Source organism: Panulirus ornatus, chromosome 34 (genome assembly GCF_036320965.1).
Source record: "Panulirus ornatus isolate Po-2019 chromosome 34, ASM3632096v1, whole genome shotgun sequence".
Lineage (NCBI taxonomy): Eukaryota > Metazoa > Arthropoda > Malacostraca > Decapoda > Palinuridae > Panulirus > Panulirus ornatus.
This window is the reverse complement of record NC_092257.1, coordinates 7,617,704-7,632,957: the sequence shown is the minus strand read 5'-3', so window position 1 is coordinate 7,632,957 and position 15,254 is coordinate 7,617,704. Positions and strand designations below refer to the sequence as shown.

General features: G+C 41.8%; 1 protein-coding gene across 2 annotated transcripts in view; it reads left to right on the top strand.

The window, feature by feature from the left end:
- Window positions 1-15,254, top strand: part of LOC139759807 (KICSTOR subunit 2-like) — a 100,780-nt gene that overhangs the window by 50,812 nt on the left and 34,714 nt on the right. For both annotated transcript variants that reach the window (XM_071682283.1, XM_071682284.1), the window contains exon 5: window positions 12,076-12,213. In XM_071682283.1, the coding sequence (XP_071538384.1) occupies window positions 12,076-12,213 (138 nt within the window). The remainder of the gene's footprint in view (window positions 1-12,075; window positions 12,214-15,254) is intronic.

The following is a 15,254-nucleotide window of genomic DNA, read 5'->3' as shown; positions in this document are numbered from 1 at the left end:
TCATGGTGAGGTGCCTGAGGATTGGCGGAATGCATGCATAGTGCCATTGTATAAAGGCAAAGGGAATAAGAGTGAGTGCTCAAATTACAGAGGTATAAGTTGTTGAGTATTCCTGGTAAATTATATGGGAGGGTATTGATTGAGAGGGTGAAGGCATGTACAGAGCATCAGATTGGGGAAGAGCAGTGTGGTTTCAGAAGTGGTAGAGGATGTGTGGATCAGGTGTTTGCTTTGAAGAATGTATGTGAGAAATACTTAGAAAAGCAAATGGATTTGTATGTAGCATTTATGGATGTGGAGAAGGCATATGATAGAGTTGATAGAGATGCTCTGTGGAAGGTACTAAGAATATATGGTGTGGTAGGCAAGTTGTTAGAAGCAGTGAAAAGTTTTTATTGAGGATGTAAGGCATGTGTACGTGTAGGAGGAGAGGAAAGTGATTGGTTCTCAGTGAATGTAGGTTTGCGGCAGGGGTGTGTGATGTCTCGATGGTTATTTAATTTGTTTATGGATGGGGTTGTTAGGGAGGTGAATGCAAGAGTTTTGGAAAGAGGGGCAAGTATGCAGTCTGTTGGGGATGAGAGAGTTTGGGAAGTGAGTCAGTTGCTGTTCGCTGATGATACAGCTCTGGTGGCTGATTCATGTGAGAAACTGCAGAAGTCGGTGACTGAGTTTGGTAAAGTGTGTGAAAGAAGAAAGTTAAGAGTAAATGTGAATAAGAGCAAGGTTATTAGGTACAGTAGGGTTGAGGGTCAAGTCAATTGGGAGGTAAGTTTGAATGGAGAAAAACTGGAGGAAGTAAAGTGTTTCAGATATTTGGGAGCGGATGGAACCATGGAAGCGGAAGTGAGTCATAGGGTGGGGGAGGGGGCGAAAATCCTGGGAGCCTTGAAGAATGTGTGGAAGTCGAGAACATTATCTCGGAAAGCAAAAATGGGTATGTTTGAAGGAATAGTGGTTCCAACAATGTTGTATGGTTGCGAGGCATGGGCTATGGATAGAGTAGTGTGCAGGAGGGTGGATGTGCTGGAAATGAGATGTTTGAGGACAATATGTGGTGTGAGGTGGTTTGATCGAGTAAGTAATGTAAGGGTAAGAGAGATGTGTGGAAATAAGAAGAGCGTGGTTGAGAGAGCAGAAGAGGGTGTTTTGAAATGGTTTGGTCACATGGAGAGAATGAGTAAGGAAAGATTGACCAAGAGGATATATGTGTCGGAGGTGGAGGGAACGAGGAGAAGTGGGAGACCAAATTGGAGGTGGAAAGATGGAGTGAAAAAGATTTTGAGTGATCGGGGCCTTAACATGCAGGAGGGTGAAAGGCGGGCAAGGAATAGAGTAAATTGGTTCGATGTGGTATACCGGGGTGGACGTGCTGTCAATGGATTGAATCAGGGCATGTGAAGCGTCTGGGGTAAACTATGGAAAGTTCTGTGGGGCCTGGATGTGGAAAGGGAGCTGTGTTTTCGGATAGTATTGCATGACAGTTAGAGACTGAGTGTGAACGAATGGGGCCTTTGTTGTCTTTTCCTAGCTACCTCGCACACATGAGGGGGGAGGGGGAAGTTATTCCATGTGTGGCAAGGTTGCGATGGGAATGACTAAAGGCAGAGAGTGTGAATTGTGTGCATGTGTACATATGTATATGTCTGTGTGTGTATATATATGTGAACATTGAGATGTATGGGTATGTATATTTGCGTGTGTGGACGTGTATGTATATACATGTGTATGGGGGTGGGTTGGGCCATTTCTTTCGTCTGTTTCCTTGTGCTACCTCGCGAACGCAGGAGACAGCAACAAAGCAAAATAAATGAATAATAAATAAATGAATAAATATATACATGTCAATGTACACACATACATACATAAACATACACAGATATACATATATACACAGGTACATATTCATACTTGTCTGCCTTCATCCATTCCTGGCACTACCCTGCCCCTCAGGAAACAGCATCACTACCCCCTGCTTCTTTTTTTGTTTTTTAGAAGGTGACTAAATGGGGAGGGAGCGAGGGGCTGGAAATCCTCCCCTCTCATTTTTTTTTTAATTTTCCAAAAAAACGAACAGAGGAGGGGGCCAGGTGAGGATATTCCTTCAAAGGCCCAGTCCTCTGTTCTTAACGCTAGTGTGAAAGAAAAAGAAAAGAAAGATCTACTTGAATTTATTCATTAGTGATTTCTTATGATTCCATTTTTTCTTTTTTACTTTTTTATTATCATTCACTAAAATCATCTCTCGCTTGATGAAGAAGGCAGGTAGAGCTATAGATCATCATCACTAAAAGTGTGATAAAGTAGTTCTGTGCATAGCATGCACTACCAAGGGGATCAAGAACTGACAGTCATATGCAGTACACGAAAAAGTGAATGAGTGAAAGAGGCCAATACTCCACAGCCAAACAGTGTGCATTAAAAGGAAATTCTATTTTTGGCAAGAGTAAGCTTTTGTGTTAATTATAGTTGGTCATTTCCTTTTCTCTGGAAGCTCCTGTGAAAATTCACCCTTGCCTATGCCCAGAAATTATCAGGCACCCCCAGCTGCACTTCTCACCATATTTACATTCAAAAAGTTTCTCCCTTACATGCCTGTCATATAATACACATATTTATTTATTATTTATTTTGCTTTGTCGCTGTCTTCCGCGTTAGCAAGGTAGCACAAGGAAACAGACAAAAGAATGGCCCAACCCACCCTCATACACATGTATATACATACACGTCCACACACGCAAATATACATACCTATATATCTCAACGTATACATATATATACACACACAGACATATACATATATACACATGTACATATTTCATACTGTCTGCCTTTATTCATTCCCATCGCCACCCTGCCACACATGAAATAACAACCCCCTCCCCCCTCATGTGCACGAGGTAGCGCTAGGAAGACAACAAAGGCCCCATTCGTTCACACTCAGTCTCCACCTGTCATGTAATAATGCACCGAAACCACAGCTCCCTTTTCACATCCAGGCCCCACAGAACTTTCCATGGTTTACCCCAGACGCTTCACATACCCTGGTTCAATCCATTGACAGCACATCAACCCAGGTATACCACATCGTTCCAATTCACTCTATTCCTTGCACGCCTTTCACCCTCCTGCACGTTCAGGCCCCGATCACTCAAAATCTTTTTCTCTCCATCTTTCCACCTCCACTTTGGTCTCCCACTTCTCCTCGTTCCCTTCACCTCTGACACATATATCCTCTTGGTCAATCTTTCCTCACTCATTCTCTCCATGTGACCAAACCATTTCAAAACACCCTCTTCTGCTCTCTCAACCACACACTTTTTTATTACCACACATCCAGGTCCTGTAGTAGTGTCTGAAAACCAGTAGAAATGTTATATTGTAATCTTATCAGTCCAGAATGCTATGTATCTATGTATAGCTCAGATGCCCAATCCCTCCAAGAACTCCCATTAAGAGGATGGCCATGGGAGGAGAGTCTTGACTTATTCCTGTCCATATTTGCACCTACCCTATTATTACTTACTCGATCAAACCACCTCACATATTGTCCTCAAACATCTCATTTCCAGCACATCCACCCTCCTCCACACAACTCTATCCATAGCCCATGCCTCGCAACTATAAAACATTGTTGGAACCACTAACCCTTCAAACATACCCATTTTTGCTTTCCGAGGTAATGTTCTCGACTTCCACACATTCTTCAAGGCTCCCAGGATTTTCGCCCCCCTCCCACCCTATGATTCACTTCTGCTTCCATGGTTCCATCCACTGCCAAATCCACTCCCAGATATCTAAAACACTTCACTTCCTCCAGTTTTCTCCATTCAAACTTACCTCCCAATTGACATGACCCTCAACCCTACTGTACCTAATAACCTTACTCTTATTCACATTTACTCTCAACATTCTTCTTTCACTCACTTTACCGAACTCAGTCACCAGCTTCTGAAATTTTTCACATGAATCAGCTACCAGCGCTGTATCATCAGCGAACAACAACTGACTCACTTCCCAAGCTCTTTCATCCACAACAGACTGCATACTTGCCCCTCTTTCCAAAACCCTTTCATTCACCTCCCTAACCCCATCCATAAACAAATTAAACAACTGTGGAGACATTACACACTCCTGCAGCAAACGTACATTCACTGAGAACCAATCACTTTCCTCTCTTCCTACACGTACACATGCCTTACAACCTCGATAAAAACTTTTCACTGCTTCTAACAACTTGCCTCCCACACCATATATTCTTAATACCTTCCACAGAGCATCTCTGTCAACTCTAACATATGCCTTCTCCAGATCCATAAATGCTACATACAAATCCATTTGCTTTTCTAAGTATTTCTCACATACACTCTTCAAAGCAAGCACCTGATCCACACATCCTCTACCACTTCTGAAACCACACTGCTCTTCCCCAATCTGATGCTCTGTACATGCCTTCACCCTCTCAATCAATACCCCCCCATATAATTTCCCAGGAATACTCAACAAACTTATACCTCTGTAATTGAGCACTCACCTTTGTCCCCTTTGCCTTTGTACAATGGCACTATGCAAGCATTCCGCCAATCCTCAGGCACCTCACCATGAATCATACATACATTAAATAACCTTACCAACCTATCAACAATACAGTCAGCCCCTTTTTTAGTAAATTCCACTGCAATGCCATCCAAACCTGCTGCCTTGCCGGCTTTCATCTTTCACAAAGCTTTTACTACCTCTTCTCTGTTTACCAAATCATTCTCCCTAACCCTCTCACTTTGCACACCACCTCGACCAAAACCCCCTATATCTGCCACTCTATCAACAAACACATTCAACAAACCTTCAAAATACTCACTCCATCTCCTTTTCACATCACCACTACTTGTTATCACCTCCCATTAGCCCCCTTCACTGAAGTTCCCATTTGTTCCCTTGTCTTACTCACTTTATTTACCTCCTTCCAAAACATCTTTTTATTCTCCCTGAAATTTAATGGTACTCTCTCACCCCAACTCTCATTTGCCCTCTTTTTCACCTCTTGCACCTTTCTCTTGACCTCCTGCCTCTTTCTTTTATACATCTCCCAGTCATTTGCATTATTTCCCTGCAAAAATCGTCCAAATGCCTCTCTCTTGTCTTTCACTACTAATCTTGCCTCTTCATCCCACCACTCACTACCCTTTCTAATCTGCCCACCTCCTATGCTTCTCATGCCACAAGCATCTTTTGCACAAGCCATCACTGCTTCCCTAAATATATCCCATTCCTCCCCACTCCCCTTACCTCCTTTGTTCTCACCTTTTTCCATTCTGTACTCAGTCTCTCCTGGTACCTCCTCACACAAGTCTCCTTTCCAAGCTCACTTACTCTCACCACTCTCTTCACCCCAACATTCTCTCTTCTTTTCTGAAAACCTCTACGAATATTCACCTTCGCCTCCACGAGATAATGATCAGACATCCCTCCAGTTGCACCTCTCAGCACATTAACATCCAAAAGTCTCTCTTTCGCGCGCCTATCAATTAACACGTAATCCAATAACGCTCTCTGGCCATCTCTCCTACTTTCATACGTATACTTATGTATATCTCGCTTTTTAAACCAGGTATTCCCAATCACCAGTCCTTTTTCAGCACATAAATCTACAAGCTCTTCACCATTTCCATTTACAACACTGAACACCCCATGTATACCAATTATTCCCTCAACTGCCACATTACTCACCTTTGCATTAAAATCACCCATCACTATAACCCGGTCTCGTTCATCAAAACCACTAACACACTCATTCTGCTGCCCCCAAAACACTTGCCTCTCATGATCTTTCTTCTCATGCCCAGATGCATATGCACCAATAATCACCCATCTCTCTCCATCAACTTTCAGTTTTACCCATATCAATCTAGAGTTTACTTTCTTACACTCTATCTCATACTCCCACCACTCCTGTTTCAGGAGTAGGGCTACTCCTTCCCTTGCTCTTTTCCTCTCTAACCCCTGACTTTACTCCTAAGACATTCCCAAACCACTCTTCCCCTTTACCCTTGAGCTTCATTTCACTCAGAGCCAAAACATCCAGGTTCCTTTCCTCAAACATATTACCTAATTATTGTTGACCTCTTGTCCTTTTTACCCACATATTCTTGTATGTGCCACATTTTTTAAAACAAGGCATTCCTAATCACCGTTCCTTTTTCAGTACACAAGTCCATAGGCTATTCACCATTTCAATGGACACTGGTTGCCCCTTACATCTGGTTACATCCTCAGCTGCCATGTTGTCCACTCTTGCATTCAAATCATCCATCCCTATTACTCAGTCCATTGCATCAAAACTGCTAACCTACTTACTCAACTTCTCCCAAAGCACCTACTTCCTTAATTCCCTCACCATAGGTACAGTTGCCTATAGTCCTGGCTGTTACTGTCAGTGTTGTCAATCCAAACATTCTGGTAGTTATGAACCCTGGGAGGATTGACTCTTAGATCCAAATCATTTTCAAGGGAGAGGGAGGCAAGAGGGGTCGAAGGGTGACTAATGGTGGAGGTAAGGGAGGGGCAGAGGGGTCAGGGGGTTAGCAGAGGCAGAGGTGATATTACACAACGTGATAGACATGTTGCAGTTCCATTACCCATGGAATCAATTATGATTACTTAGGAAGACTGTGATTATGATTACAATTATGATTCCACCCACAAAGCATTGGAATTGATTATGATTATGATTCCAAAGGTTTGTAATCGACTTTCAATTACATATTACATTATCAGAGGAAAACAGGACCAAGCAGATGTTTCATTGGCTGAAATGTGACTATGAATGTTAGGCATAATAAGATCAGGGCCTGAACATACAGGAGGGTGAGAGGCATGCTAGGAATAGAGTGAATTGGAACGTTGTGATATACTGGGGTCAACGTGTTCTCAGTGGACTGAACCAAGGGTAAACCATGGAAAGGTCTGTGTGGCCTGGATATGGATAGGGAGCTGTGGTTTCAGTGCATTATACATGTCAGCTAGAGACTGAGTGTGAATGAATGTGGCCTTTTTTTGTCAGTTTCCTGGCACTTCCTCACTGAAGGGGGGAGTCGCAATGCTATTTCCTGTGTGGTGGGGTAGCAACAGGAATGCATGACGGCAAGCAAGTATGAATATGTATTTATGTATTTACTAATTTATTATACTTTGTCGCTGTCTCCTGTGTCAGTGAGGTAGCGCAAGGAAACAGTCGAAACAATGGCCCAACCCACCCACATACACTTGTATATACATACAAGTCCACACATACACATGTACATACCTATACATCTCGACGTATACATATATATACACACACAGACATATACATATATACACATGTACATAATTCATACTGTCTGCCCTTACTCATTCCCGTCGCCACCCCGCCACACATGAAATGACAACCCCCTCCCCCCACATGTGCGTGAGGTAGCGCTAGGAAAAGACAACAAGAACCACATTCATTCACACTCAGTCTCTAGCTGTCATGTATAATGCACCAAAACCACAGCTCCCTTTCCACATACAGGCCCCACAAAACTTTCCATGGTTTACCCCAGACACTTCTCATACCCTGGTTCAATCCATCGACTTCCACACATTTTTCAATGCTCCCAGAACTTTTGCGCCCTCCCCTACCCTATGATTCACTTCCGCTTCATGTTTCCATCCACTGCCAAATCCACTCCCAGATATCTAAAACACTTCACTTCCTCCAGTTTTTTTTCCATTCAAACTTACCTCCCAATTGACTTGTCCCTCAACCCTACTGTACCTAATAACTATGCCCTTATTCATATTTACTCTCAGCTTTCTTCTTTCATACACTTTACCGAACTCAGTCACCAGCTTCTGCAGTTTCTCACATGAATCAACCACTAGTGCTGTATCATCAGCGAAAAACAACTGACTCACTTCCCAAGCTTTCTCATCCACAAAATACTGCATACTTGCCCCTCTTTCCAAAACTCTTGCATTCACCTCCCAAACAACCCCATCCATAAATAAATTAAACAACCATGGAGACATCACGCACCCCTGCTACAAACCAACATTCACTGAGAGCCAATCACTTTCCTCTCTTCCTACTCGAACACATACCTTACATCCTCAATAAAAACTTTTCACTGCTTCTAACAACTTGCCTCCCACACCATATATTGTTAATACCTTCCACAGAGCATCTCTATCAACTCGCTATCATATGCCTTCTCCAGATCCATAAATGCTACATACAAATCCATTTGCTTTTCTAAGTATTTCTCACATACATTCTTCAAAGCAAACACCTGATCCACACATCCTCAACCACTTCTGAAACCACACTGCTCTTCCCCAATCTGATGCTCTTTACATGCCTCACCCTCTTAATCAATACCCTCCCATATAATTTCCCAGGAATACTCAACAAACTTATACCTCTGTAATTTGAGCATTCACTTTTATCCCCTTTGCCTTTGTACAATGGCACTATGCAAGCATTCTGCCAATCCTCAGGCACCTCACCATGAATCATACATACAATAGATAACCTTTCCAACCAGTCAGCAGTACATTCACCCCCTTTTTTGATAGATTCCACTGCTATACCATCCAAACTGGCTGCCATGCCGGCTTTCATCCTCTGCAAAGCTTTTACTACCTCTTCTCTGTTTACCAAATTATTCTCCCTAACCCTGTCACTTTGCACACCACCTTGACCAAAACACCCTATATCTGCTACTCTTATCATCAAACACATTCAACAAACCTTCAAAATACTCACTCCATCTCCTTCTCACATCACCACTACTTGTTATTACCTCCCCATTAGTCCCCTTCACTGATGTTCCCATTTGTCCCCTTGTCTTATGCACTTTATTTACCTCCTTCCAAAACATCTTTTTATTCTCCCTAAAATTTAATGATATTCTCTCACCCCAACTCTCATTTGCCCTCTTTTTCACCTCTTCTACCCTTCTCTTAACCTCCTGCCTCTTTCTTTTATAAATCTCCCAGTCATTTGCATTATTTCCCTGCAAAAATCGTCCAAATGCCTCTCTCTTCTCTTTCACTAATAGTCTTACTTCTTCATCCCACCACTCACTACCCTTTCTAATCTGTCCACTTCCTATGCTTCTCATGCTACAAGCTTCTTTTATATGCAAGCCATCACTGCTTCCCTAAATACATCCCATTCCTCCCCCACTCCCCTTACGTCCTTAGTTCTCACCTTTTTCCATTCTGTACTCAGTATCTCCTGGTACTTCCTCACACAAGTCTCCTTCCCAAGCTCACTTACTCTTACCACTCTCTTCACCCCAACATTCTCTCTTCTTTTCTGAAAACCTCTACAAATCTTCACCTTCACCTCCACAAGATAATGATCAGACATCCCTCCAGTTACACCTCTCAGCACATTAACATCCAAAAGTCTCTCTTTCGCACACCTATCAATTAACACATAATCCAATAACACTCTCTGGCGATCTCTTCTACTTACATACGTATACTTGTGTATGTCTCTCTTTTTAAACCAGTTATTCCCAATCAACAGTCCTGTTTCAGCACCTAAATCTACAAGCTCTTCACCATTTCCATTTACAACACTGAACACCCCATGTACACCAATTATTCCCTCAACTGCCACATTAATCACCTTCGCATTCAAGTCACCCATCACTATAGCCCGGTCTTGTGCATCATAACTACTAACACACTCACTCAGTTGCTCCCAAAACACTTGCCTCTCATGGTCTTTCTTCTCATGCCCGGGTGCATATGCACCAATAATCACCCATCTCTCTCCATCAACTTTCAGTTTTACCCATATCACTCTAGAGTTTACTTTCTTACACTCTATCACATACTCCCACCACTCCTGTTTCATGAGTAGTGCTACTCTTTCCCTTGCTCTTGTCCTCTCACTGACCCCTGACTTTACTCCTAAGACATTCCCAAATCACTCTTCCCCTTTACCCTTGAGCTTCGTTTTGCTCAGAGCCAAAACACCCAGGTTCCTTTTCTCAAACATACTTCCTCTCTCTCCTTTTTTCTCTTCTTGGTTACATCCACATACATTTAGACACCCCAATCTGAGCCTTCGAGGAGGATGAGCACTCCCCACATGACTCCTTCTTCTGTTTCCCCTTTTAGAAAGTTAAAATACAAGGAGGAGAGGGTTTCAAGCCCCCCACTCCTGTCCCCTTTAGTCGCCTTCTACGACACGTGAGGAATGTGTGGGAAGTATTCTTTCTCCCCTATCCTCAGGGTTAATGAATATGTACATGTGTATATATGTATATGAATATGTACATGTGTATATATATATACATATATATATATATATGTCTATATGTTCATATGTATATGTATGTATATGTGCATACATGGGTGTTTATATATATGTGTATATGAGGGGATGGGCCATTCTTCATCTTTTTCCTGGAGCTACCTTGCTGAAGCAGGATACAGCGATTAAGTATAATAATATAAAAAAAGTTTCGTACTACAGATCTTAGCCAGGTTTGGAAGAGTGTTATACTTGCTCACTAACATCGTTCTCTGTTTGTTCCCTCCTTACATTACACTCATCATTTGTTTATAAAAATGAGAGCACCATGTAAACATAATATATATTAAACACTACTGGCTCTCTCCTCCTTAACTTTTCCACCACAGCTCGTCTCCCCCCCACCCAGCTCTCATCCCCCTCCATCTTTACCCCCACTCACACTTCGAATCAAGACAAGCACAGCTTCACTATACATGGAGATCAGCATTTGCAATGCTAACTGTACTAATCAGAAATGTGGGCAACTGTACATAAGCAGTGACAATCATCCACTTCTCACAATCCACTTTTATTTTCATGCCCAGTGGTCTATAGCTCACTTCCTTGCACTCTTTCATTCATCCCCACAACTCCTTACCCTTTGCTCTTCCCTTCATACTAACACTAGATTTTACTCCAAGGACATTCCCAACCATTCTTTCCCATTTCTCTCGAGCCTAGTATCACTGAGGGTCACATTCCCCAGTCAGATGTATAACATATGTTAAATCTAAAATGGAGTATGCATCACCTTTTTGATCACCTCACTTGAAGAGGCTCATGGACTTAGTTCAGCAAGTGCAAGAATAGGCTACTCAAACAGTCCCTAGAGGAGCTAGGCTATGAGATGATAACTGCCATACATTTGTCCACATTAGAATAGAGTGCATCTTTGGGATAGGGTACAAAGAATGTTACCCAAGCAGCATGTCTGCATGTTCTGCATGTCATTAAAGGGTAGGAATGGGGGACTGGAAATCTGTAATGTATTAATACTTTCCAAAGGGAGCAGAAGTAGTAGCAAAGTGAGGGTTTTCCTTAAGGCTTTCACCTGATTTTGATGCTGCATGCTTCAGTACTAAGGTGGAAAACCATGAATATGTATGAAAGCAAGAAAAGAGGAAAAAAAGCAGAAAGGAATATGATTATAACTTAAGTTCCCCAGTTGATTGGATGATTGTATTGTGCAGTTCAGACTATGAGAAACAGATCTTCAGAAGTTATGACAGGAAACTAAGCATGAAAAAAGTCAGAAAATATTTGGAAGAATACTTTCAAATACAGGGTCTTGAATGAGGCAAAGAAGTAGTGAATCCAAAGAATAGAGAAAATTCAAGATTTTGTGTGACAGAAAAGGGAGATTAAAAGATGGAAGTTTTACAAATTTGAAGATCTCTTCCCCTTATGCACTGATAAGTTAATGTGCACACACACACACACCAACATCTCTACTATGCATATAAGAGATGGACCCCTTATGTGAAGGACTCCCTCCCTGTACCATAGAAATAAGTAATTACTCATAGGTAATTGCACATCTACTTACACTCATTTGGAGTACAGTTAAAGGAACCATTACTACCAAGTCTGATGCTGATGCTTTTAGATGTAGTTTATGACATGTAGGGTAAGGAAAGAAGTATTGTTTATGGCCATGTCCTCTGAACTTGCCAACATGGTATGGTATACATGTGTAGGTGTCTATTAAGGAAATATGTTGTCCTTAACTTAGATAATAGTTATGACAGAGTGATTGAAATGTCTAGTTCTCGTCTGATGATCTTTGAAGAGTTGCTGTCTCTTGTAACTGACATAAGTGCAAAGAATAGTCGAAATTTTCATCATCCCCTCTTGACTCCTATCAAGACGAGTTTCACGTGAGTAATTCCTGTTACTGCAGCTTGTATGTGATTTCATATTTATAGGAGTCTCAAAATTTAAATGTATATAGTATTGTATAGTATAGTATATAGTATAGTATTTTATCCCTGGGGATAGGGGATTAAGAATACTTCCCACGTATTCCCTGCGTGTCGTAGAAGGCGACTAAAAGGGGAGGGAGCGGGGGGGCTGGAAATCCTCCCCTCTCGTTTTTTTTTAATTTTCCAAAAGAAGGAACAGAGGGGGCCAGGTGAGGATATTCCGAAAAAGGCCCAGTCCTCTGTTCTTAACGCTACCTCGCTAATGCGGGAAATGGCGAATAGTTTGAAAAAAAAAAAAAAAAAAAAAAAAGGTATTGTCCTCTGATTTTACAAAATCTTATTTCATCCTATTAATCCTCTTCCAGATCTTGCATTAATACAAGAAAAGTTGTTTTTTCTCTTGCATTTGAGAGTTCAGTTTTCACAGAGCTGTAAAGTCTACTAAAGTTGGCTTGGAAGTTTTATTTAGATTGTAAAGAATTGGCTTAGGTAAAACAGATAGTATGAAACAATCTTCTGAACCTTCCTCTGCCAGACCTTGTCCCAACTGCAAAACATTCTATGATAGCCAACTTGAGAAGTAGGGCATTATATTATGTTTGGCCTCCAATCCCTCTTGGTTAGGAGGGTGGAAAGAAGAGATTTTATCTTAATTATCAAAGAAGGCTCTCTCCATCACACACTGATTTGTTACCAATAGAGCTTGCATGTGGTGGAGGTTCACCCAGCTACAGGACAAAATTGCTCAAGTAGCTAGAAAAATAAAGCTGAAATCAGTGTGCTAAACAGTTCTATCTTAGTAGCCTACATACTTGATTCAATCTTTAAGGGTAACTTATATCTAACTGCTCCTGTCCTGGAGGGTTCCTAAAAGTAGACATAATCTTAAGAAATAAAACATTTAGACCCTAGAAATGCTAGAAATGAATACATGGGTAAGCTATTAGTGACTGATTGTGTGACTGATTGTCATGGTCTGTAAATTTATGGGTCTTGAGTTTAATAAGCTTATAATATGAAATGAAATGTTTGAGAACAGTATGTGGTGTGAGGTGGTTTAATTGAGTAAGTAATAAAGGGGTTAGAGAGATATGTGATTATAAAAAGAGTGTGGTAAAGAGAGTAGAAGAGGGTGTGTTGAAATGATTTTGACATAAGTAGAGAACGAATTAAAGGTTCATGAAGAGGATATATGTGTCAGAAGTGGAGGTAACTAATGGGAAGATCAAATGAGAGATGGAAGGATGGAGCGAAAAAGATATGAAGCAACTGGGGTAAGCCATGGAAGGATCTGTGAAGCCTAGATGTGAGTAGGGAGTTGTAGTTTTGGTGCATTGCACAGGACAGTTCATGTATGGATGTGAACGGATGTGGTCTTTCATCATCTGTTTCCAGGCACTACCTTCCTGATGCAGGGGATGGTGATCAGATGAGGGGAAAGAGGAGAATGTATCTATTATCATTTTATCATTTTTTTTCCTTCGTGCATTTGCGCATTTGCACTGTTTGCTTTGGAGCAGGATGACATCAGGAATGTATGACAATGAGCAAGTAGGAAGATGTGCTTATGCATATACATATATGTATGTGTATATATGTATATGTACGTGTATTTTCATTTTTATTTCTATTTATTATACTTTGCCGCTGTCTCCCGTGTTAGCAACGTAGCGCAAGGAAACAGACGAAGAAATGGCCCAACCCACCTACATACACATGTATATACCTAAATGCCCACATATGCGCATATACACTCCTACACATTTTATTGTATACATACATATACATACACAGACATTTACATATATACACATGTACATATTCATACTTGCTACTGGTATCACTACCCCGCCACACATGAAATGGCACGCCCCCTCCCCCTGCGCGTGTGCGAGGTAGCGCTGGGAAAACATAACAAAGGCCACATTCGTTCACACTCAGTCTCTAGCTATCATGTGTAATGCGCCGAAACCACAGCTCCCTTTCCACATCCAGGCCCCACAAACTTTCCATGGTTTACCTCAGATGCTTCACATGCCCTGGTTCAATCCATTGACAGCACATTGACACTGCTATACCACATTATTCCAATTCACTATATTCCTTGCACACCTTTCACCCTCCCGTATGTTCTGGCCCTCATTGCTCAAAATGTTTTTCACTCCATCCTTCCACCTCCAATTTTGTCTCCCACTTCTCCTCATTCCCTCCACCTCCAACACATATGTCCTCTTTGTCAATCTTTCCTCACTCATTCTCTCCATTTGACCAAACCATTTCAATACATCCTCTTCTGCTCTTTCAACCACACTCTTTTTACTACCACACATCTCTCTTACCCTTTCATTACTTACTCGATCAAACCACCTTACGCCACACATTGTCCTCAAACATCTCATTTCCAACACATCCACCCTCCTCCACACAACCCTATCTATAGCCAAAGCCTTGCAACCATATAACATTGTTGGAACCACTATTCCTTCAATTTTTTTTTTTTTTTTTTTTTGCTTTGTCGCTGTCTCCCGCGTTTGCGAGGTAGCGCAAGGAAACAGACGAAAGAAATGGCCCAGTCCACCCCCATACACATGTATATTCATACGTCCACACACGCAAATAGACATACCTACACAGCTTTCCATGGGTTACCCCAGACGCTTCACGTGCCCTGATTCAATCCACTGACAGCACGTCAACCCCGGTATACCACATCGATCCAATTTACTCTATTCCTTGCCCTCCTTTCACCCTCCTGCATGTTCAGGCCTGATCACACAAAATCTTTTTCACTCCATCTTTCCACCTCCAATTTGGTCTCCCACTTCTCCTCGTTCCCTCCACCTCCGACACATATATCCTCTTGGTCAATCTTTCCTCACTCATTCTCTCCATGTGCCCAAACCATTTCAAAACACCCTCTTCTGCTCTCTCAACTACGCTCTTTTTATTTCCACACATCTCTCTTACCCTTACGTTACTTACTCGATCAAACCACC